The 26010-nt window shown below is 37.4% G+C and overlaps 2 protein-coding genes across 2 annotated transcripts in view; both read left to right on the top strand.

Annotated features, from left to right (window-relative positions):
- Positions 1-981, top strand: part of LOC114649269 (sodium- and chloride-dependent GABA transporter 2-like) — a 46479-nt gene extending 45498 nt beyond the window's left edge. The window contains exons 14-15 of the mRNA XM_051924817.1: positions 541-711; positions 809-981. Of these exons, the coding sequence (XP_051780777.1) occupies positions 541-711; positions 809-907 (270 nt within the window). The 3' untranslated portion in view covers positions 908-981. The remainder of the gene's footprint in view (positions 1-540; positions 712-808) is intronic.
- Positions 982-4937: 3956 nt separating this feature from the next.
- Positions 4938-15728, top strand: LOC114642032 (LEM domain-containing protein 2-like). The gene is made up of 9 exons (XM_028791031.2): positions 4938-5483; positions 6674-6714; positions 8305-8380; positions 8478-8554; positions 8749-8828; positions 11421-11566; positions 13289-13390; positions 13558-13660; positions 15053-15728. The coding sequence occupies exons 1-9, from the start codon at positions 4940-4942 to the stop codon at positions 15198-15200; spliced, it is 1317 nt and encodes a 438-aa protein (XP_028646864.2). The 5' UTR covers positions 4938-4939; the 3' UTR covers positions 15201-15728.
- Positions 15729-26010: the final 10282 nt, after the last annotated feature.

Genomic DNA, 26010 nt, shown 5'->3' with positions numbered 1-26010 from the left:
TTAGTTGTCATTTCATCTTCTACATCAGGTAAATCCAACAATGTCCAGTACTAGCTTCAGCTCCAGTCCTGCCAGTAACCCTAAACAGACATTTAGTGTCTCCAAAGCCAGTTTCCATTGCTTAGGTCTAGTCCATCTGGATTTATTCTATATATTACACAATTCATACCCTTCACCTAGCATTAGATGAGTTAGAATACAGTTGTAAGCATATTTTACAGGCTGATCTCACCTAAACTGCACAGGTAACCTGCCCACCACTTCTGGAATGGATGTCACTATTGTAGATTCCCTTTTTCTTGTATCAGCCACAAACTGATTCATTTTTTAGATTGTACTTTATCTGCTGAGTCCCCTGTGATCAGTTTACCAATTGTCACTCTCAAAATAACTATCAGAATTCCCAGTGAACCCAACGTAACCCGAACTATATTAAAATCAAAATCCTTGGAGAGGATGACTTGATTATGCCAAGTATGATTTACGAATAGAAAGCTTTACAGCCACTATATAATTTATCTGCCTGTCTTTCATTCCTAGGGCACTTTCATTTTTTCCCTGGTGGATTACACTCCTTTGAAATATAACAACACATATGTGTATCCATCTTGGTGCTATGTTCTGGGATGGCTCTTGTCTTTGTCCTCCATCATGCTGGTGCCCCTTTCTATGGTATTCAGATTGATTGTAGGAAAAGGAAATTTGAATGAGGTAAATAAATCTGACATAGGTATATTTCTATTTTGTGGTGACCATAAAATACTAAAGATGCCATTATAATTCTTTTGTTTTATGGTTTCTTCATCAGCGCTGCAGCCAGCTTAGCAAGTCCAGGCAAAAGTATGAGGCTGGAGAAACACGAGGCTCTGAACTACAACTTCAACACCAGCATGAAGGAACAGACTGACCTGTAAACCACAAATATTAAACCAAAAGGATATCCTGAAAAAAGTACTCAATAAAAATCCTCTTTTTAAAATAATTTGTTTGAAGTGGTCATTTTGTGTTACAAACTAAATTGAGTCATAGACAGAGGGTCCATTCATGGCTTTGAAATGGTGATAATCAACAAGCTTTAACCTTGTTATCTGAATATTGACAGTCTGCATTTAACAAACCTACAAGACAAATTCAGAAAATAGCACTGATAAACTTGAAAACATCACCATTTTTGGATAAGAGATATAAAAGTGCATCTTGTGCATCTCAAATATAAGTTAATATACACATATCTGAAATGTGTTTTGAGATTGCTTAATTACAATTCAACATAACTTGAAATAGCATCCAGAAAATGTTCAGACATCTGCCATGTGTTTCCACATAACTTAAATGAACTCCCTAAGCATATCTGAAGTGTCTCAAATACATTTCAAAGTACTTTAAAATTAACTCCAGTAATTTATGGTACCTCAAAAACAATTCAAGATTATTCAATTAGAGATCCTGTCATTTTGAGTTCACTGGAAATTTTACAAGACGTCACTTTAAGATATCTGGAATTGAATTTCAGAAATTTTAAAATTCAGTTATTTTTTTTACAAATGTTTAGTGTTTCCGTTGTCAAAATGCAAAGTAAGATATTTCAAGATTTCATGAAAAGCATTTCCGATTAAAAAAAAAAAGTTTCAGATATCTGAAATTAATCCAGTTATCATTTTAATGTTTTTGAGATATATGAAATCTGTTTACAGTTTTGTGAGATAAACATATTATCTCCTATAATTTATTATAAGATAAGATTATAAGATACTGTATCTTATAATAAATTATAGGTATGTTAAAAAGAATTTTCAGATATCAGTAAATGTCACTTTGGTTCTCTATAAATGCAGAGGTCCAGATACACTAAGCATAAAGCAAGCCAAATTAACATTTGTTAAAATTTCCTCTACAAAGATCTGGAAATCATGTCTTTTTAAAGATATCTCAAAATGCATTTGAAATATCTTTCAATTTTGTTTCAGGTATTTGAAAATAATACTCACATATTATGAATCACTTTCTGTCTTTTAAATTATATCTGAAAATTTATTTAATATATTTTAAATAAAATTTGAGATATTTTGAAATATACAAATATTTTACAAAAATAAAACACAAAATAATTGATTGTATAAGTTTTAAAACTCGTTAATATGATGCAACTAAATCATCAGTGGTGCAGCCAACTGGTTTTAGAAGTCCCACAATTAGTTCAATGGAGACCACCTGTCTGTAGTCTAAACACCCTTGTGTGTGCAAGGTCTAACTTGTAATTAGTCAGTATGGTGGTCTAACCCATACAATGAAGACAAGGGAACACTCCAAACACCTCAGTGAAAAGGTGATTGAAAAGCCCAAGTCAGAGGATGGAGAAAATATCAAAGTCACTGAATATCCCTTGGAGTCCATTTAAATAAATCATTAAGGTAGGGAATGAGTACAACACAGCTGTAAATCTGTAAAAAGCAGGCTTTCCACAAAACTGAATGATCATGCAACATAGCTGATACACAAGACATGATGTTTTTAATCCAAGGTGCCATTTAACAAAATTTGCGCCTAATCTTGTCCCACTGTAGGTGTTGATAAGGGCTGTCCTGACACTTCACTGAGGTTGTCAAGTGGGCACCTACAATCCTTAACATTTCTCTGATTGGCCCGTGGCGTCTCGGGTAGGTACCGCAGTGACAGCTGTTGTCTCAGACCCATCCTGTTCAATGTCTGAGCAGCCCTCTTATTAACAGGCCCAATTGTGGACATTGCGCTTGATCCATAGACACACCTAAGTTGTCCACACTTGGCGCTATAGTGAACAGTTGTGCAGACCTTGTCCCTCTCCTGGTTCAAAAAGCATTGGCTAAGAGGCCACCAAGAGACTTATGAGAACTCTTGAAGAAGTTGCAAGCTGCAGTGGCTCAGACTGGAGAGACTGGACAGACAGCATCTGTTACCCGAGAGTTTCACCAATCGCAGGTTTATGAGAGACTGGCAAAGAGAGAGCAACTGTTAAAAAAAATAAATAAATAAAACATAACATTTAAAGTTTGCCAGAAGGCACTTTGGAGTCTCTGAAGTCAGTTGGAATAAGATTCCATGGTCTGTTGAGACTAAAACTGAGCTGTTCAGCCATCAGCCTAAACACAATTTTACACTGCACATTACTAAAAAGACACCATCCACACTATAAAACATTGTGGCACCAGCATCATTCTGTGGAGGCGATTCTCTGCAGCAGACCCTAAGGCTTGTGAAGGTAAAATGTATGCATTAAATTAAATAGGGAAATCTGGGTGACAACCCTGAAGAAGTCTGCAAGAAACCTGCGGCTTGGGAGATTTGTTTTCAAGCAAGACAACAACACCAAGCATAAAGCCAAAGTTACACAGGAATAACTCAAAATCAACAATGTTAATTAATTTCCTGGAGTGGCCAAGTCAAAGTCCAGATGTCAATCTAATTGAGCATTTGTGGCTGGACTTGATAAAGCCTGTTCACTCGTGATCACCATGCAACCTGATAGAACTTAAGTTGTTTTACAAAGTATGCAGTGTCCACATGGGCAAAACTGACAGACCTGTGCACACAGACTCAAGGCTGGAATTGCCGCCTAACTTTTTTGTTTTATTGTGTATAAGGAACCACTTTAGATGGGATTCTCTTGTTGTATATCTCTTAGAGTCAGGTTGGGGATGAATGTTGAGTTTCATAGAATTTCTTTGGAACATATTATGCTGCTATTTTTATTATTTTACTGAATTGTGCTTTGCTACTTCGTGCTGTGCACAACCAATACATACTACTCAAATGCTGACAAATATTCTCAGTAGTAGTGCACATGTACTAAAATCACGGGTTATTAACCTTTTTAAGAATTAAACCTTTTTTGCCTTTAAAATCTGTCACTACCTACAAGCTGGATCTAGCAAGTACTCTTTCTTGACTTGAGTATAGTCCACAGTGGATGTACAGTATGAGCTTTTATGGCAGGCTGAATTAACATTTAGAGATATCTCAAAAAGAATTTCATACATCTTAAAATGTAAGTTGCTTTTTAAGATATCTGAAACTCACTTTGAGATATCTTAAAATAATTTCCATTACATTTTAAGATATCTGCTATATATTTGAGATATCTTAAATGCATTTCAAGATATCTCAAATACATTTTCAAATGTCTCAAAATAACTGCACCTAAATTCCATGCATTTTAATATATGTTAAATGCATTTCAAGCTATCTCAAAATCAAGTCCTGCAAAACTGCCTATTCTTTCAATGGGACTGTCTGTTTATCTCTATATACAGTATCTTGAAATGATACGCCGCTTTGCTTGACTTGGGCACCCTGATGGTCCTGCTCAAAGTGACAGTGCACGTCTGATAAGAGTGAAAGAAAAAGTTTGCCCATATTTGCTAAGTGAAGCCGCTACATTCATCCAAGAAAAACCCCGAATTCATTATTAGGAGTTTAAATCTGAAATGTTGATGGCTGACGGTTTACGGCCACTCTGACAGTTATTCACCAATCAAAAACCAGTACTCACTAGAACCCGCCCCCTCAACTTTGATAAGTGAAAGTGACAGTTTTGATTTCAGGGATAAATATTGTCATTGAAATAAATGATAGAATAAGTAAATAATGCGCAAACAGAAAAGCAACAAAAATAATATATTTCGTGACATGTTTAATTATCTCCTGTCATATTTCATGTTATTATTAGTAAGAATTTATTGTCAGATTTCAATGTCCTTTTCAGTTATTTCCGTATTTATTTATTTATTCGTCTCCAAAATGTTCATCCTCCTTATGCAGCATTTAAATAATTTACTGAATACAGTGAATACTATTTCATCTTAATTAACTATAATAAAAAAATTGTCACGACCTTATCAAAATGCCGATGCGTCGAGCCCTTCTTGTAACATTACTTCCGCTTCCTTTTGAAAGTCCAATCATGGCCTACCTTTCTGATGAGGAACTTCGTCGGCAGCTGAAATCGTTTGGATTTTGCCCAGGTCCAATCTCAGATAGTACACGAAAGCTATACCAAAACAAACTCCAGAAGCTGTGTTCAGAGGAGAGAAGCAAGGCGCGGAGCTACTGGACGCCACGAGCGCAGAAGCAGGCGTTTAACCACACGGAGCAGCCGTATGACAGCCTGAGACAGGTGCGGGCTAATAGCTCTAGTCCCCTTCACAGGACTCGCTCACGCATTCGAACCCGTACTCGTACAAGGACTCCCTCTTTTCAAGGCGACAGCGATGAATCGGAGGAAGAGTACGAGCAACAATCCTGGCGGTATACGACTAATACCGAACCTCTCCGGAGGCCCGATTGGCAGGAACGCTGTCAAAACGCAGCTCGGCGTAATGTGTTTTTGGAGCGTCAACTTTCGAGATGTCTGGTTGCCTGTACCATAGGGTTGGCCGTTTTACTGGTATGGCTTGTCTATGTGAAGACCGTGGGTTTAGGTCAGAGTGGAGATGTTAACAAAAACAGTAAGTGGCATGACTTTCTCTCTTTTTAAGATTACAACCACATTTAAACACACCAGGTCTGTGTAAAATGCTTGTGTAGTAAGTAATGTGCTAAAAATAACAACGCTACTTGTTCCTATTAATCTGGGTAAACCTGGCGCAAGAGTATATCTGGAAGTTGATCCCACCAATGTCTGTCAGAGCACTCCATTAAATGTCTCATGGGAGACCAAACACTCCAACCTCGGAAAGATACTTTCAAGTTCACAATTACTTACATACACATTTTAAGTCATTAATGTTAATTTAATGTTAGTATTGTGGTCCGACAGTTTCTCGCATCTGAATGCGATCATTATTCCTGAAGAGCAGTTCTTTTTATGTTTGTTATGAAAGTAAATATCACATTTCTGCTTTTTCCTAAATGCAGAATAGGATAAGAAAAAAAAAACAGCTAATTAAATAATAAGATCAATTAAAATTTGAAATTGGTTGGAACAAAAACCTGCAGCCACAAACCACGGCTGACATATGAAACCACTTAGAGTTGTCTTCAAATCTGTGATTCCGTTTTCTTGACATGAATCACATATCTTTTTATGTAAGATCTGATTTCAGAACTAAATCATTCTATTCATCTATATTAATTCTTTTACTGTCATCTTATTTGGCAGTGAAAGTCTCAATTGAAATTTAAACTCGGTGTGTTTGAAAGCACAACAAAAATAATGTAAACAAACATAATATAACATTATACTTTGGAGTCTGCATAGTGGAGATTTTTTTTTTTTTTTTGCTGATCTTGGCCTGTGCTCTGTTTGGTAGTTAATCAGAGAGCAATAGCCACACTATAGGAACTCTAAATTGTTCTGTTAGTGTGGGTTTATCTGTAAATATGTCCTGTGATGGACTGGCACCTTGTCCATCATGTCTGGTTCCAGTCTGTGCTCCCTGGATGTGCACAGCCTTCTTGTAAATAGGATAGAATATTAATGAATGAATACTTTTGCAAGACACTAGATGCATGTTGTTCTGTTTGCGTTTTTCCCACAGGTGTAAAAAAAAAAAAAAAAAAGGACTCGTGTCAGCACTGAAATTAAATTTCTGACATGCTAGCAGTTACCATAATTTTATTTACTGTTTTTATAGCAGCAGTATTCAGGTTGAAAATATTAAATCAGACTTTAAGGTCATCTTTTGTTTTCTTTTAGTTCAGTTGTTGGCGGTGGACTGCAAGGGCAAAAAGGACTCGGTAAGTTTTATTTTCAGTTTTTTTGCATTGGAATATTTTATTCGTATTTGTAATTTAAGAATTATGTGAAGTGGCCAGTTTTGCTGGAGACCTCCTTGTACCGGGAAGGTGTGTTTGAAACCATAATGCTTTTGTAAAATGCTGTAATCAAACAGTACATTTTTAATTTTTACATTTTCCAGTCAACTGGCTTCCTGTCCAGGGATTATTCCTGCCTTGTGCACAATGCTTACTGGGATAGGCTTCAGCTTCTCCATGATGCTGCTTTGGATAAGTGGGTTTAAAAGATGGATGGATGAAGAGCCCATTCATTCAAGAATAGTTTATTATTCTCCCACAGAACTAAATTAAATCCTGATGGGTTTTTTTTTTCGAAAAATCTTGCCATTTTTAAACTTGTGTACACCTGAAGTGACAGATATGCAAAAAAACAAAAATACTTTTAATGCCAGTAGTGCAGTATCCCTATACATGCGATATGACGTCAGTCCATCCACCGTCCGCTAGATGATGAGGATGTTCAATGAGCAAAGCCAAGTTAGTCACGTCGTCTGATGTCCACAACTGGGCTGGAATGTCTGACAAAGAAAGGCGGCAAGAAGCACAAAGAAAGAGGTTTGTGAAGGCTAGACTGTCCAATGAATAAAAAGGCAACAAGACATACAAAAAAAAGGAATATAAGGCATCTTTGGTGAAAATAGATTTATAAATGCATGACAAGATGGAAACGGACGGACTTGCAATTGTACCATTAAGCCTGTTTCACTATGCTAGTAAGTTATATAAACAACAAAAAATATAGAAAAGAGAATACAATTTTCACGTTTACTTCTAGAGTCTTTTGTGGTCCCAGTAATCAAAAAATGTGGTTCATTTAATACACAAATAATGTGATATACAAAGAATGGAGTCGGCCATCTTGTTACTCATATGATGGCAGTGTTCACTTTCTCCTCGGTGCCAAGATGTGCATGGATGAGGAAGAAGAGTCAGCAGTGACAAGGATCGCATATTTTCGAAATATTAATACATTTCAATAAATATTTCACCCAGTCTTGTTCATTTCAAGTTGATCACTCTGTGCTACCTGGAGACTGACGCAGAAAAAAAATACAATTTCACAACTCCCATTTCAGTTTTAACTGTCAGAATTCTATCAAAATGCAAATCCACATAAGATTTTATCTTTTTTTTCTGAAACTAAAATGTGATCAGTTTTATTTATGCCAGAAATCATATTTGGAATACATGGTAATGTAATTGAAGCCAACAAGGTTTATCAAGTGTAGAAATGTTGAAATTAAGAGGCTTCACCCAACTTTCAATAACACTAGATAAAATATGTTCAAAAAATCATATTTAAGCATAAAAAAAAAACTTGTACAGTTAGGTAATACTGATATCCTTTTAACTGATTTATGATTTTGTACTAATACTGGTTTTAATGAGAGCAGTTTGTGCATTATTTAATATGGTTTTCCACAAATCGGAGGTGACCACATGTGCAACAATCCTTAGGATTCAGATTTGTTTCTTTGTCATTCGTACATCAGATTATCTTCTCACAATAGCTTTTTTTTTTTTTTTAAGTTTTGTGCAGCAGAAGAAAACAGGCTTCAAATGCAGTTACTGTCCAAATTGTACAACTTTCTTGCTGAGGTGGCAGGTGGGTTGGTAGCTGAATTCAATTCTGATACATGTATACATTCTTACATTATGCTAACTAATCACATCTTATCACATTTTAATTTGTTTTATTTCAGGCGATTTGCTGTGTGGCAATCCTTCAAAACTGAAGAACAAATGTGTTTGTTTAGATGATATCAAAACATACTTTTCTGTGAGTGATGTTTTTCTATTTAGTCAAGTGATTATTTTGAACACTTTACTACTGAACTAAACAAAGATGATGATGTACAGTTCAACACTGACATTTGCACAATTTAATATATCATATTGAAGTTATAATTGTTATGCAGTATATTTGTAACATAGTTATACAGAGTAGATACTAAATACAAATTTCTTCTCCAGGTTTTTTACCCAGAGTACTTGGATAGAATGGATGATTCTCTTCTTACAGTCTTACAAAGCCGTAAAGACTTTGGCATACGGTTAGTGAGTCCCCTCCCCTTTTTAATGAACTTAATGTTAAGTTTCTTTCAAGTAGTTCTCACTTTTCATATGTGAAGTATTAAAGAATAAATACACAATTTTTCAAGTTTATTTTTTCACAATCAAGTTATATAATAACTTGCTGTCAAAATTTTTTTTTTTTTTTTTTTTTTTTTTTTAAATGACCGTGCCTGTTCTTGCATTTAAAATGGGATCTATGAGGCACTGGTGCAAATGTGGGGAAAAAAAATGATAACTTACTAAATTTGAACACTTTCAAGTAGCAACGGTTAAGATTTCAGAAACTATGCCTTATGTGTTTCTGATGTATACAGTACTTACTGTAGGACAGTAAAAGGAAATAAGTAATAAATTTATCGCAGATTCTTTTCCTGAGTAAAGGATATTCTGTTCACAGTGGACATCGTGGGGGGAGCTTTCCTGTTAATAAGAAAGTAAAGTTGCATAAAGTCACATAATCATTTGAAGATGTTTAGCATGACATTATTTTTCCACCAAAATGCTTTAATACTGTGAATCCTACCCTGTCCTATAAATTGAAAGGAAAAGAAAGATACTAGCACCATTTCTTTAAATTTTTTTTTTTTTGCTAATGAGAATGGGTGGGGGGGTTAGGAACATGCATTCACAGTACTATTTTCTGATACAGTATATTTCATACACAAGTAATGTCCGGGAACAACTTGGAGGTGAAAAACCTACCCTGGTATGTAAACTATACCTGTTTAATGTTGATAACACAAAGAAATAAGTAATTACAGCATATGGCAGTATGGGTCCCCCTCCCTTCTATCCAGGGTCAGAACATTTTTAGTGCACACATCGTTGGAGACATCACAGGCACTACCATCCAGTGGTATGAGGTTTACTGGTGTGTGACCTATTGAGTCCGAGCTAAGGACACAGAAATGTGAGGTGATATTTGCCAAAGATGTCCTTGTGCCTCCTGTTATTTAGAGGATATCTCACAATTGACGTGTTGTATAGTAATCTGCTTAAACTTGTTTTGATCAGGAGAATCTACTGCAATTACTGATGTGTCACTTGTAGATTTTTGCTGTTGTTTTGTGAAGTAATATGTGAGGGCACACAAAAAACCAGAAGAGCAGTGTAACGCGATTTCCAATTTTCAGCATATAGCTCACATTTACTTGGTGTGTCACTGAGTCATGTAATAAATGATGCACTGTATTTTATACTTTTGTTTATGAAGAACTGTAACAAAATGTATTTTTAATTAAGTTTAATTTTTTTTTTGTAATTTGCCTTATACAGTGTGAAAGGATATGCACTAGTTTATTTCATATGAACAGCTCTAAATTACTGGTTATATTTTTTGATTAAACCTTTTTGTATATTTTTCTGCTATACTTAAAATGTGGCTTTGTCAAGATAGGTGAAGCTTTTGATGTCAAATTTAGAAATTAGTAATTTAAATCAAGAAGCTACTAGTAAAATACAAGCATGTATTCCGTTTGTACAGTCAGACTTTTGGCAGGCTATTTTATTTTTATTTATCCATTGGCCCTTTCATTCTACAGAATTTGATGGTGTATATATTTGTGTGTGTCTGTCTGTCTGTCGATCGATCGATTATATACAAGTTTGTTGTCTGTATTGGTAAGATAAACTTGTTTTTTCTCTCTGCTTTTGACTGTGATGGTTATTATACAGGTGTAGCATGTCGCGTTGTGATTGCTGCATTAATTACGGACAACTGCTTTTGTAAAATCTGGCAGACATGAACTATGTAGAACTACAGTATATTAGAAGGATACTACATTAAATGATGTACGGTGACTACATGTTGGAGAGTAATGGCATTTACTTTGAAACCATTAACCCCCATACCTTTCCCACCCACTGCTAGTGTTGGTGGTCCCTCACTGATTCGTCAAGAGAGTTCAGCAGCAGACAGTTTCAAATATCATCAGTGACAGAAGGTGCAACTGTTTGCTTTGTGTTTATCTGGAAATATTAATGCAAACATTATCCCCCAGTTCAAATATGTTTTAGTGGTCGTATTGTTTACCCTGTGTTTACAAAGTGACAGTTTTATTAAATAAGGTTAGCATGAAGCAATGAATGTGATCGAACTGTTATCACCATACTTTAATATTTTTATTGTCTTTCTACAGTGCTGGGCCACTCAGAGCTGCTATTTGCCTTTTTAATGCAAAGGCACATTTATATGTGTACATTTTAATAAAATTTTGAAATTGTTACAAGGCAGTATAGCAGTTGTATTCAATTAGAAAAAACAATCTTGCATCTCTTGTCTGTTAGAAAATATTCATTGTATTTTCGGAAAGTTGTGTTGTAAATGCATGCATTAATGCATTGAGTGTTTTGTAATGCATTCATAAAAAAATCAGTAAAATATGGCTTCTGTCATATATGAGGGGAGACTAGTTGCCAGACTAATAATACAGCTTTCTTATGTCATTTTTGTTTTGAATCTATAATCTTTTGTGCGCTGTTTTTTGTAGGATTTTTCAGCCAAAAAAAAAATATGTCAAAAAAATTAAATAAAAATGTTTTCAGGTTCTGAAATATTTATTGTTGTTTAGCCTTGTAGGAGAAGATGTGAATACACCTGTCACAGCTGTTGAAGAGATTCACTGCTTGGAGTCTACCCATCCTTACATGAGTCTATGGTGTAGACTGCAACGAGCAGTCGTCATTGTGGTTAGCAGACTGTTTATATTTATGTTAGGTGAGGAAAGTAAACAATTTACTTCTTGATGTTTTGTCCTTTTTTTGCTTTGAAAAGTTATTAACATACATCCAAACTGAAATGTTTTTCCTATTAAATTATAATAATATTATGCGCTATGAAAATTCCAAAATAACAGAAATAGAACATTTTTGTTGAAGTCCATATATTATGGTTTGTGATCATATTCCTGTTTCTGTTATCTTTCCTATGTTGTGGCTGTGTTTTTTTGAATCATGGTCTAAGACTTCATTTAAATAATTTGCTATTACTGTCTGAATCTGTTATGTTAAAAGTAGTTCTTTTATTAGATTTGTTACAAGTAGAAACATCATTATTGCCAGGTTTGTTAATGTAGAGAAGGTGTTTTAATACAATTTGTTTCTCTGCTAAGAAACGTTTTATGGAGTGTTCTTTGTGTAGCAAAATTTTGTAACATAATTTATCTATTCAGAGTAAACTCTTGTTGCACAAAATATACAGTAGTTGTTCTATTACAGGCATTCAGCAGTTAGCATTGTAGTGACGAAAAGGAAATGCATCTGATAATGGAACTAAAGAAAGAGCTGCTTCAAGGTGAAAAATAAAAACTGTAAAGCATTATCTTAAACCATAGGGTTTAATAAAATAGTTTGATGAGAAAGGGAACCGTATCTCCTTAGATTTTGTAGTTTGAGACATTTTAACATGGTATAGAAAAATAAGACCCACAAATGTATACTTTTTCATAGTTTTTATATTGAAGCGTTTTCTATAGAAGCGAAAATGCTTGTAATCCTTATAGCTTACAACACCCTAAATTAGTAACTTAAACTTTTACAAGAAATGTTTTATACCTTACTTCACCTGGCTTGATTTTTGTCTGTTCAGAGAATGCTTTTCATTTTATCCATGACAAAAAAGCAGCGTAACCAGAAATATTGATAAATCCCGATCAGAATAATCTTAGTGTCTCATAATACATCTAAAGTAACACAAAACTGAATGAAAACAATGGAGTGAGCCATGACACAATACTGTATACGGGTGTACTTTTAACATACACTGTCCTTAAAGAAATATTGTCCGAGTGCCAGTGTGTCTACTGTAACTGGCTAGGACTGAGACTGTCAGTCTAATGGTGGTAGAAAGAAAAACCCAGTACAGTTCTACCTAGCTAACCTGGTCACTGAATGTGCTTCAGGTCAATTGCATAATGGAGAAGATGAGTAACCCTGGTCATTATGGCCTCCTATGTTGTCATTCTCTTATTCCCCTAACTAAACCAAGTCCAGAGTCTGTCCTTTTAGGCCCTTATTGATCCACAGTTTGTTGTTAAGGAAATAGCAAGCTGTTTTTGTTACTCTAATCCATAATGCAGTGACCAAGACCATCAATGTTATCACTGAGTGTCTTAAGTGTTCAACATTGTGAAAAGGTTCTTGCGGAAAAACAAAGATGTTCCTTCAAATAATAAACCAAGGCATAGGTGCTGCTGTAACAAGCTATAGTTATTAAACTGAGTGAAAAAAGTACTGTAACTTGTACTTTTTTTTACAAGTGTATTTCTGTTTAAAAATTTCTTGATTTCACTTTTTAAATGTATTTCACTTGGTTAGTCATATACTGAAAAATAACTAAACAAAACAGCTGTTTTTACATGTCAGAGTAGACTTGCCCTTCTATTTTATTGTAGCTATATTGGTCTTTTCAAGTGTTCTTGTCTTCTCTATTTTACAATAGCTCTTTTGGTCTTATGGGGTGTCCTTGTTCTTCTTCGTTATCGCTGGAAAAAATTGGAGGAGGAGGATCAAGCCATGTATGAATTGGTTAGAAAGATTATAGGTGAGCACCACAGTTTGACAAAACACAATAATAGGAGTTAAAGAATTTAATCATTTCTAATTTTGGAATTTATTATCCACCACATCCAGGGTAGGATTTATATTTTAGATGTAAGGAGAAATTTTCTTGCATCCTAGTGTGAAAGGAGTATCTATCTCTGTTTACAGGAGCCGTCAGAGATCATTATAAAGACTGGGATCAAGGTCTGGAGCCCATTCCCTATGTTCCAATACCACATATTAGAGATACCCTTATTCCACCACAAAACAGGTAAGATAATTTACTTTAACTTTAACACTTAAAAAAGTGCTTTTGTAAAATCTGTATAGTTTATTTAACTCCATTAAAAAGATTCTCTGGTAATGCCAAAAAATAACTTACTACAGCTCATTCGCTCTTAAATTAATTTTCTAGCAAAGGGCCATGTTGATTTTGCATAACGATGCTAGATATTTAGTTACATTGAAAGCCTTACCATAACACCTACAAGCTCATTGTCTTTACAAGTAACAACAGGTTTCTTGACACACCTTGTGTTTTATCTCATCTTTTTATTTTTTCTAGAAAGTTGTAACAGCAATACACTATATACTTCTGCAGTCTTATTTCTTTAAGTTGGTAAATTAGACAGATACCATTTAACACTTTCTGATTCAGTTTTAAAAATGAAACCTGGGAATACCTAAATCATTTTTTTATTTACTTATATATTTTTTTGTGATCAAATTTTTATTAACAAAATATAAATCATAAACAATTGCAACAGCTCACAGAAAGGTACATTATAATATAGCTAAATGTTTCTATATGTAAAGTGATTCACACAATACTCAAGTGCTTCTTGTGCTTTTGTTTGGGATAAATGTATTTTTTAACTTATCGGATATGAGTAGCACTATCTAATAGCATTATGAAAACTGTGTGCAAGGAGAAAAAAAACACATAAATGGATGATATTTTTGTTTTTTGCATGTTCAGTATAACAACAACAACATTTGTTTCTGTAGCACATTTTCATACAAATAATGTAGCTCAAAGTGCTTTACATGATGAAGAAAGAGAAAAAAAGACAAAGTAAGAATTAAAATAAGAGGATACTAATTAACATAGAATAAAAGTAAGGTCTGATGGCCAGGGAGGACAGAAAAAACAAAAAACTCCAGACGGCTGGAGGAAAAAAATAAAATCTGCAGGGGTTCAAAGGCCATGAGACCACCCAGCCCTCTCTAGGCATTCTACCTAACATAAATGACGTCAATCAGTCCTCATGGTATTCAGGGTTTTCATGGAAGGACTTGATGGTGATGGTCACATTGACTTCTGGCCTTTAATCCATCAATGTAGGGGACATCATGGTGCTTTGATTAGGTGGTGGTGGCGCAGGTCGCCACCACAGAAAACCAGAAAAAGAACAGAAGAGAGAGTAGGGGTTAGTACTGTATCTACTGTATACTGTATATATAATATATATAAAATGTGTGTACAGAGAGAGATTAAATCTGAACTTTTTCCCAAGTAATTGTACCCAGAAACACTGTGAGCTCCGTTAAGGTACTACTTGGTAGAGGTTTTTATAGATGTAATCTAAGGGAACATCTAAATGAAAATTATACAAAGCTTGGTTAATTTTCACACCATAATGTTCATGTTCTTTATTTCTAGACGGCGGATGAGAGGAATTTGGGATAAAGCTGTAGAATTTTTAGCTTCAAACGAATCGCGAATTCGAACAGAAACTCATCGAATTGCAGGGGAGGATTTTCTGGTGTGGCGGTGGACTCAGCCCTCGGAGATATCAGACTCCAGCTAACAAAAGTAAAACCACCATTGGACTCCTTTAAGTACTGTACGAGGGAAGACTTGATTAATTTATGGGGAAAAAAAATAATGAACAGAAATTTTCCAAAAAAATTCAAAGTGTCCTCAACACAAACTGAGGATACTTTTTTGTTATACAATCTGTTTATTTATTGGAAAAAAACATTACTCTTGGGTTTTTTTTTTTTTTAAATCTCCATTGAGACTTGCTGGTGTGTTATCTTGTTGAGTTGTTATGATGTACTGTTCACTTAATATCAAACAGCTACATTTAGGCTGTGCCGTCTGTCCTGTTGACAAGGAGTATACACAGTCTTAATGTCGTCTGGGGTGATGCCCAGCCTCCTGTCGTCTTGTACAACTTCACACCATTTACTTCAACGCGCAGTATTGTAATGCTTAAGACAGCAACCTGAAAACAGGATAAATCAGGCAAATGTTTAAAAGTACGAAACCACCAGTTTTTTCTATTTAACCTATTTTGCCTTTTACTATATACAGTGGTGTGAAAAACTATTTGCCCCCTTCCTGATTTCTTATTCTTTTGCATGTTTGTCACACAAAATGTTTCTGATCATCAAACACATTTAACCATTAGTCAAATATAACACAAGTAAACACAAAATGCAGTTTGTAAATGGTGGTTTTTATTATTTAGGGAGAAAAAAAAATCCAAACCTACATGGCCCTGTGTGAAAAAGGAATTGCCCCCTGAACCTAATAACTGGTTGGGCCACCCTTAGCAGCAATAACTGCAATCAAGCGTTTGCGATAACTTGCAATGAGTCTTTTACAGCGCTCTGGAGGAATTTTGGCCCACTCACCTTTGCAAAATTGTTGTAATTCAGCTTTATTTGAGGGTTTTCTAGCATGAACTGCCTTTTTAAGGTCATGCCATAGCATCTCAATTGGATTCAGGTCAGGACTTTGACTAGGCCACTCCAAAGTCTTCATTTTGTTTTTCTTCAGCCATTCAGAGGTGGATTTGCTGGTGTGTTTTGGGTCATTGTCCTGTTGCAGCACCCAAGATCGCTTCAGCTTGAGTTGACGAACAGATGGCCGGACATTCTCCTTCAGGATTTTTTGGTAGACAGTAGAATTCATGGTTCCATCTATCACAGCAAGCCTTCCAGGTCCTGAAGCAGCAAAACAACCCCAGACCATCACACTACCACCACCATATTTTACTGTTGGTATGATGTTCTTTTTCTGAAATGCTGTATTCCTTTTACGCCAGATGTAACGGGACATTTGCCTTCCAAAATGTTCAACTTTTGACTCATCAGTCCACAAGGTATTTTCCCAAAAGTCTTGGCAATCATTGAGATGTTTCTTAGCAAAATTGAGACGAGCCCTAATGTTCTTTTTGCTTAACAGTGGTTTGCGTCTTGGAAATCTGCCATGCAGGCCGTTTTTGCCCAGTCTCTTTCTTATGGTGGAGTCGTGAACACTGACCTTAATTGAGGCAAGTGAGGCCTGCAGTTCTTTAGACGTTGTCCTGGGGTCTTTTGTGACCTCTCGGATGAGTCGTCTCTGCGCTCTTGGGGTAATTTTGGTCGGCCGGCCACTCCTGGGAAGGTTCATCACTGTTCCATGTTTTTGCCATTTGTGGATAATGGCTCTCACTGTGGTTCGCTGGAGTCCCAAAGCTTTAGAAATGGCTTTATAGACTGATAGATCTCAATTACTTCTGTTCTCATTTGTTCCTGAATTTCTTTGGATCTTGGCATGATGTCTAGCTTTTGAGGTGCTTTTGGTCTACTTCTCTGTGTCAGGCAGCTCCTATTTAAGTGATTTCTTGATTGAAACAGGTGTGGCAGTAATCAGGCCTGGGGGTGGCTACGGAAATTGAACTCAGGTGTGATACACCACAGTTAGGTTATTTTTTAACAAGGGGGCAATTACTTTTTCACACAGGGCCATGTAGGTTTGGATTTTTTTTCTCCCTAAATAATAAACACCATCATTTAAAGACTGCATTTTGTGTTTACTTGTGTTATATTTGACTAATGGTTAAATGTGTTTGATGATCAGAAACATTTTGTGTGACAAACATGCAAAAGAATAAGAAATCAGGAAGGGGGCAAATAGTTTTTCACACCACTGTATATAGGATAATTTCTTTTGTTTAAAAACATAATATATTAGAATGTGATTTAAACATCACTGAACAAACTGATTTCTCTGTGGTAGAAAATGCAGTTAACTCTTTATTTAAATTGTTATATTTGTTAAATGAAAGTTGAAAGCAGTTTACAAAAATAAGACGATTTGCTTGGCATTTTGTCATCTGTTTCATTGTGTTTTAGCTATATTAATCTTTAAAATGAAAAACGCTTTTTTTTTTTTAAAAAGAGAACAAAGTGACACTTGTTTTGAGTGGTCTTAAACACTGAACAATTTTATTTCTACAAAATGTGACTGGATGAATGCATTTTTAAAAATTTTTTATTAGAAATGCTGTAAATAATTTTGAATAGTGCAGCTGAAAATGTTTACAATAAATGAAAGGTGTGTGTGTGCTTTGACAGCACATGGCCTCGGTTCCTCTTTGAGGTAGGTGTCCTCGTGCATGACATGTACAGAATTTAGGACAGGTTAGAGTATTTTTCAGGAAACTTGCAAGTGTGAGTCATTTTTTTAAAATCTTTCTAATGTGATATCTCTGATTTTTATCTGGGGATATAATCTTCTCTATGTTGCTGAATTTTAGTCATTTTGGATTGAATTTCACATGACATTTTGGATTAAGCAAGTTTGAGAATGTTAAGCTATTCAGGTGGCTATAAATAATATAAAATTGCATGGTTTTATTAAGCATGGTACTCTAGTACTGAAAGAGAATTCTGATTGCGTGAAATTTTCTTGCCTGCATCTCTGTTTGTAAAACCGGGCACTGCCAGTCACTCAGCTGGAAGGTGTGCTGCCATGTGAAATGATCACATTTTACAGAATCTGTAAACATTTAAGTAAATTTTAACTGTTTTGAATTTGTGATTCAAACCTTTGTTTTCACTGATGTATTCCAATGTTTTTTTTGTTAAATTATCTGACATGTTTATAGAAATCAGATGTACAAACATTAAATAATGTTGTTGTTATTATATTGTATTTTGTTACAAAATAATATCTATTATAAAGGAAAATCCTGAGATGAGATGAGACTATTTCCAAGAGATTTTTTTCAAGTCCCGCAAGATGAGACTTTTGCCATGAGATTTCTCTAACCCCACAAAGTCCCACCATCCTCTCAACCATATTCAGCCACGCATACGGTCCTCTCACCTCTCATTCGTGTGAATGCTTTTGTCAGACACAGTTCCTGCTCTCTCAGCTCTTATAAATTTTTATGTTTTCCCTACTTTATGATCCCAAATAAAGAAGACTTATGTCCAAATCTTATTGAAGAATTTCATCCTAAAGGGTTATCAACTGAAGAAATGGGTACACAGGCAATCTTTGCACCAAGAAACGATGAAGTGAAATGAATTAACGCAGAAATTGTCGATCGGTTACACGGCAAATTGGTTAAATGCGTATTGATAGACTATGCTGAAACAGTTGTTGGTGATCGTGTGGAAGATGAAACCATCAACTTACAATATCCCGAAGAATATCTAGAACCATTAACACTGTCAAGCGGCAGAAACGCAAAGTGGCTAGCGCATAGTGCCGGCCTAGGGGTTGTCAAGCAAAGCGAGCCAGGGCCAAAGCCCCCTAGTTTAGGAAAATAGAATCAGGCCTTTAGTACCTTACAGGTTTATAGGGTCAATACTGTCAAGTGTACAGAGTACAGTGAAATTCTTAACTTCGTGTGCTGCCATTCTGAGGCTCTGAATGGATTAAGCAAGCAACACAATCAAAAAATCAGAAGACATGGCAGTGTATATAAAACTACCCAACTAATCACTACACAATAACCTCTGAAGCTCAAGTTGTCACTCTTTTATTTTATTAGATAGATAGATACTTTATTAATCCCAAGGGGAAATTCACTTACTCCAGCAGCACCTTACTGATACAAAAAAACAATTAAAGATTGATAAAAATGCAGGTAAAAACAGACAATAACTTTGTATAATGTTAAATGGTAACATTTACCCCCCCGGGTGGAATTGAAGAGTCGCATAGTTTGGGGGAGGAACGATCTCCTCGGTCTGTCAGTGGAGCAGGACAGTGACAGCAGTCTGTCGCTGAAGCTGCTCCTCTGTCTAGAGATGACATTGTTTAGTGGATGCAGTGGATTTTCCATAATTGATAGGAGCCTGCTGAGCGCCCGTTGCTCTGCCACAGATGTCAAACTGTCCAGCTCCATGCCAACAATAGAGCCTTCCTTCCTCACCAGTTTGTTATTACACTAAATGGCCAAAATAAACTGAAGGCTACGACTGAAAATTGCTAGAAAAGTCATGCAATGTGCCAGAGGTTTAAGTTCCAGTTTTACCTAAAAGCAAGGATTTTCATGGGTGAGGTACGGCCCAACTCTCATCAACAAACGGCAGAGGGTGAGGCTGCCTTATCCACTGTTGCAGGATAATGACACATTCAGCTGATCGGATTCTGCCTGTACCTGCATGGGCTTACCTTACTTATCCCAGAGATGTAAAGGTTTGATGGATTGGTCCTGGGTGAGTGTGGCCTGTGATGAGTTGTCCATCCAGGGCCAGTTCCCACCAGAGAGACTCCATCACCCTACAATCCTGAATTGAATTGTACAGGTGCTGGTCATAAAATTAGAATATCATGACAAAGTTGATTTATTTCAGTAATTCCATTCAAAAAGTGAAACTTGTATATTAGATTCATTCATTACACACAGACTGATGTATTTCAAATGTTTATTTCCTTTAATGTTGATGATTATACCTGACAACTAATGAAAGTCCCAAATTCAGTATCTCAGAAAATTAGAATATCAATTAAGACCAATGCAAAAAAAGGATTTTTAGAAATGTTGGCCAACTGAAAGGTATGAACATGAAAAGTATGAGCATGTACAGCACTCAATATTTAGTTGGGGCTCCTTTGGCCTGGATTACTGCAGCAATGCAGCGTGGCATGGAGTCGATCAGTCTGTGGCACTGCTCAGGTGTTATGAGAGCCCATGTTGCTCTGATAGTGGCCTTCAGCTCTTCTGAATTGTTGGGTCTGGCATATTGCATCTTCCTCTTCACAATACCCCATAGATTTTCTATGGGGTTAAGGTCAGGTGAGTTTGCTGGCCAATCAAGAACAGGGATACCATGGTCCTTAAACCAGGTACAGGTAGCTTTGGCACTGTGTGCAGGTGCCAGGTCCTGTTGGAAAATGAAATCTGCATCTCCATAAAGTTCGTCAGCAGCAGGAAGCATGAAGTGCTCTAAAACTTCCTGGTAGACGGCTGCGTTGACCTTGGACCTCAGAAAACACAATGGACCAACACCAGCAGATGACATGGCACCCCAAACCATCACTGACTGGAAACTTTACACTGGACCTCACACAACGTGGATTCTGTGCCTCTCCTCTCTTCCTCCAGACTCTGGGACCTTGATTTCCAAAGGAAATGCAAAATTTACTTTCATCAGAGAACATAACTTTGGACCACTCAGCAGCAGTCCAAAGGCGAGATGCTTCTGACGCTGTCTCTTATTCAAGAGTGGCTTGACACAAGGAATGCGACAGCTGTAACCCATGTCTTGCATACGTCTGTGCGTGGTGGTTCTTGAAGCTCTGACTCCAGCTGCAGTCCACTCTTTGTGAATCTCCCCCACATTTTTGAATGGGTTTTGTTTCCCAATCCTCTCCAGGGTGCGGTTATCCCTATTGCTTGTACACTTTTTTTCTACCACATCTTGTCCTTCTCTTCGCCTCTCTATTAATGTGCTTGGACACAGAGCTCTGTGAACAGCCAGCCTCTTTAGCAATGACCTTTTGTGTCTTGCCCTCCTTGTGCAAGGTGTCAATGGTCGTCTTTTGGACAACTGTCAAGTCAGCAGTCTTCCCCATGATTGTGTAGCCTACAGAACTAGACTGAGAGACCATTTAAAGGCTTTTGCAGGTGTTTTGAATTAATTAGCTGATTAGAGTGTGGCACCAGGTGTCTTCAATATTGAACCTTTTCACAATACAGTAATCCCTCGCTACTTCGCGGTTCACTTTTCGCAGATTCACGACTTCGCGGATTTTATATGTAAGCATATCTAAATATATAACGCGGATTTTTCACTGCTTCGCAGGTTTCTGCAGACAGTGGGTCTTTTTACTTGCTTCCTCAGTTGGTTTGCCTAGTTGATTTCATACAAGAGATGCTACCCAATCAGAGCACACAGTTAAGTTCCTGTGTGCTGCTGATTGGCTCAGCGACGGAGCGTTGCATTAACCAGGAAGTCTCATCTCACTCATTCAGCATTAACGTGCCACTGCTGCAGGGGCCATGTCCAGGCACCAACAGAAGATGCAAATGATTGCAGAAAAGGTCAAAGTTTTGGATATGTTGAAGGAAGGGAACAGCTACACCGCTGCAGGACACCATTACAGCATCAATGAGTCCACGATTCTTTTTATTTAAAAAGGAGGAAAAGCATATAAGATCTACGGCCGCAGTGTCCTTTAACCAGGGTGCAAAACGAGTTGCAAGTGGACGTGATAAGGCAGTAGTCTGGATGGAATCTGCTTTAGGAATCTTTGCAACAAGGTCGACGACGTCATGACCGCCTACAAGCTGCTACGTGTACTTCGCTATACAGTAAGTGTAAACTTATCTACCGATTTCATATTGCTTAGCAGTTGTCCCAGTTATTAATAGAGTAAATGGTGGGTTGTAAACAATACAGGGAGGGTTTAAAAACGTCCAAATACACGTTAAATGATTAAATAAATATGGTGTCCCTACTTCGCGGAAATTCAGTTATCGCGGTCAGCCTTGGAACCTATCTCCCGCGATAAGTGAGGGATTACTGTATTCTAATTTTCCGAGATACTGAATTTGGGACTTTCATTAGTTGTCAGTTATAATCATCAACATTAAAAGAAATAAACATTTGAAATACATCAGTCTGTGTGTAATGAATGAATCTAATATACAAGTTTCACTTTTTGAATGGAATTACTGAAATAAATCAACTTTGTCATGATATGCTAATTTTATGACCAGCACCTGTAATGTGTTTGTTGCCTTGTGTGTATCCCAGTTCTTGATTATTTAACATCAGAAGATGAGAATATAGTGAAACCCCTTAAATCCATGTATCTTTCCACGTAGGACTCAACTGTGCTGGGGTTGTAATGAGGTGGGCTGTGTTAATGAGACTAGTGCTACAGAATATCTTGATGTGATTACTGATCAGGTGCATCCCTTTATTGCAGATGTGTACCAATCTATGAATGAACCTCCTTAGCAATATAAAACCCAATGCCACAATACGTGGAAGGTTCTGGACATAAAGATTCATTGAGCCTAATGCAGAGTCTTCTCTAGTCAGCAGGTTTCAATCCAGTTGATTAGCTGTAGGATGAAATGGAAGAAGCTAGCAGAAGTAAAAATCCACTACCAACTTACTGGCAAGCAAATCATGGGCATATCAGAGTCAAGTGTATTAAACTACAGTATGTAGAGCACCTGATCAGTCTTCTCGGAAAGCAAACAGGGGACCAACTCGCCATTAGGTAGCTCTGTGTGAATGCTGCAACAAAAAGAAAATACGGGGGCTTCATTAATCTAAGCTAATTGACAAAGAAAATCTAAATAGACAAACTGCTTTGAGATATCTGAGGAGTTCAGTTCACAAACCGTGTCACTGTGCCATAACATTGGCTGCACAATACTTTGGGAACCTTTTGTATGGAGTTTTTGTGATCTTCCTGGGTGGAGAATGGTGTCTCTACTAGGGTCCCTCATAATCCAAAGAGTGATGGGAGTTCTGTGCGTTTATGTGTTGACTATGCAGTGAAGAGCAACTCCGTCTGCTCCAATCTCCTTTTAAAGACGAGAGCCTGTTTGTTCAGCTCATAAAATGAAACTTCGCAATGTGTGTGTTTTTAGTTGAAGATATTAAAGTGTAAACTTAACTGAAAACAAATGAACACTCTTTATGAAAGGAACTATATCTGCAATGAGAAAGTGATACCACAAGGTGGCAGTGTAGCACTAAGAAGTTTGAAACAATCCAAAAATCTCAAACCCACTTAACCCTTACAAAGTCCATCCATCCATCCATTTTCCAACCTGTTGAATCCGAACACAGGGTCACGGGGGTCTGCTGGAGCCAATCCCAGCCAACACAGGGCACAAGGCAGGAACCAATCCCGGGCAGGGTGCCAACCCACCGCAGGACACACACAAACACACCCACACACCAAGCACACACCAGGGCCAATTTGGAATCGCCAATCCACCTAACCTGCATGTCTTTGGACTGTGGGAGGAAACTGGAGCGCCCGGAGGAAACCCACGCAGACACGGGGAGAACATGCAAACTCCACGCAGGGAGGGCCCAGGAAGTGAACCCGGGTCCCCAGGTCACCCAACTGCGAGGCAGCAGCGCTACCCACTGCGCCACCATGCCGCCCCTTACAAAGTCTTCAGATCAAATGTGTATTTGAAATCTGTAAAAGCAAGCTGAATTTCATCTGCTCGGGATGAAAGTTTTTGTTAACTTTTTGTTCATTTTCTGTTTACTAGTTAAAGCCAGGGTGGCGCAGTGGTAGCGCTGCTGCCTCGCAGTTAGGAGACCTGGGGTCCTGGGTTCGCTACCCGGGTCCTCCCTGCGTGGAGTTTGCATGTTCTCCCCGTGTCTGCGTTGGTTTCCTCCCACAGTCCAAAGACATGCAGGTTAGGTCGATTGGCGATTCTAAATTGGCCCTAGCATGTGCTTGGTGTGTGGGTGTGTTTGTGTGTGTCCTGCGGTGGGTTGGCACCCTGCCCAGGATTGGTTCCTGCCTTGTGCCCTGTGTTGGCTGGGATTGGCTCCAGCAGACCCCCGTGACCCTGTGTTCGGATTCAGCGGGTTGGAAAATGGATGGATGGCTGGATGGATAGTTAAAGCCAATTGAATTTTCCACAGGTAGCCTCCAAGCAAGATGTAGAATCATCTCCATGATGATCAATAGAAAAGGATGCAAATGAGCCAATTTTCAAGTCTCACAGCAAAAAGGTATGAATACTTGAGTCAATGTGGTATTTCAAAAATTTGCAAACAATTCCAAACTTGTGTTCATACTGTCATTGTAGGGTATTGTTGCCTAATGAAAAAAAATGAAGTTAAATGATTTTAGCCTAAAGCTATAACATACCAAAATCAAAAAAGGTGAAGATGTCTGAGTACATTAAGGCACTGTATATACATAATATTTAATTTTTATGATTCACTGTCCAGTAAACTTTCAACTTCTGGGTAGAAACTGCCCCTGAATCTACTGCTGCCCATTAGCCATTTGTCAGAAGGCAGGAGTAGTGAGGAAGGTGGCTGTGCAGGATGGCTGGCATCTTTAATTGTCCTGTTTGCCTTTCTAAAGCAGCGAGTGTTGTGTATGACCTGAAAAGATGGCAGCTGGGTGCTGGTAAAGTTCTGTGCCAGCTTTCACCACTCTGCAGTGTTTTGTGATCTTGAGTCGAGCAGGTGCCTTACCAGGAAATGATGCAGCCAGTTAGGATTTTCTCCGCAGGGCATCTATAGAAGTTTGTGAGACGAGATGGAGAATTATGAGCTACCCTCAGATGTATGAGGTTCATCCAAAAAATCAATCAATAAAATGCTTTTTAAAAAAAAGGAAATGAGTGGATTTAATCATTTATTTATGTGATGTCACTTTGACTTTTCCTACCATAGTCCAAAAACATGCAGGTCAGGTGAATTGGAGATCTTAAATTGGCCCTATTGTGTGCTTAGTGTGTGTGTGTGCCCTGCGATGGACTGGCACACAGGGTTTGTCCACTTTCTTGGGCCCATTGCTAGTTGGGATAGGCTCAAGCAGGCCCCCGTGGCCCTGTTCAGGACAAAGCACGTTATAAAATGACTGACTGACTTTGACTGCAGGATTCTAGAGTTTCCAAGATACCCGGTTATACAAGTATATTTAACACACGGTGCCATAAATTCCTCCAAATAGACTGGAAGGCCCCTCTGCTTCAGATGCACTCCAGTTTACTTCCAACTATGTAAGCGCCAGTTGCTGCATTCTGAACATGCCGTGCAGAAGTGGTTACCCATAAAGATCCGAGCACAAGCATCAGGAAGTTTTTCTTCATGTAAAAAACCATAGACTCACTGGAATAAGTGCGTAGAGCACAAGTGCGGTAGAGAGTGGGACTTTAGGGCTGTTAAGATCTCAACTTGATGTTATTTTGGAGAATCCTAATGAAGAGAACTGACAAGCATGTTCGACTGAGTGGCCTGTTCTTGTCACAGATGATTCAGTGATCTAAAGTTTCAAGCATAGCGATGGTGACATGAGAGAACGTGAAACGTGGCGCTCCAGAGGCATTTCTGCATAGAGGTACCCCATGTTTCATACCGAAGTAATTGGTACATTTGTTTAAGTTAATACCCAAGACTCGTTTAACTGATGATTCTGAATTGTGAATGCGATTGTGTGCATGAGTGAGACTGGCAAAGCGTTTGAGGATGGTTCCTGCATTGTGCCCATTTCTCTAGTTTATTGCAGGCCTAAATTGGATTAGGTTGGTTTGACAATGTTAATACCGTATTAATTAAAATATACATGATTTAATCCAACACACTATGTATAGCTTTTATAAGCGAGAAACAGACGGGTTTACAGTTTTATGACTGAGCTCTACTTCGTTTTTTTAGGTCTGTAAC

This window comes from Erpetoichthys calabaricus, chromosome 3 (genome assembly GCF_900747795.2).
Source record: "Erpetoichthys calabaricus chromosome 3, fErpCal1.3, whole genome shotgun sequence".
Lineage (NCBI taxonomy): Eukaryota > Metazoa > Chordata > Cladistia > Polypteriformes > Polypteridae > Erpetoichthys > Erpetoichthys calabaricus.
The sequence above is the reverse complement of the archived record's forward strand: the minus strand, read 5'-3'. Positions and strand labels throughout refer to the sequence as shown.

What these genes read in the sequence shown, in the direction of transcription:
- LOC114642032 (XM_028791031.2), top strand. Translation starts at nt 4,940, where the DNA reads ATGGCCTACCTTTCTGATGAGGAACTTCGTCGGCAGCTGAAATCGTTT. An exon ending in ACTGTTTATATTTATGTTAG is followed by an intron (nt 11,567 to 13,288) that starts GTGAGGAAAGTA and finishes ATTTTACAATAG; the next exon opens with CTCTTTTGGTCTTATGGGGT. An exon ending in ATTGGTTAGAAAGATTATAG is followed by an intron (nt 13,391 to 13,557) that starts GTGAGCACCACA and finishes CTCTGTTTACAG; the next exon opens with GAGCCGTCAGAGATCATTAT.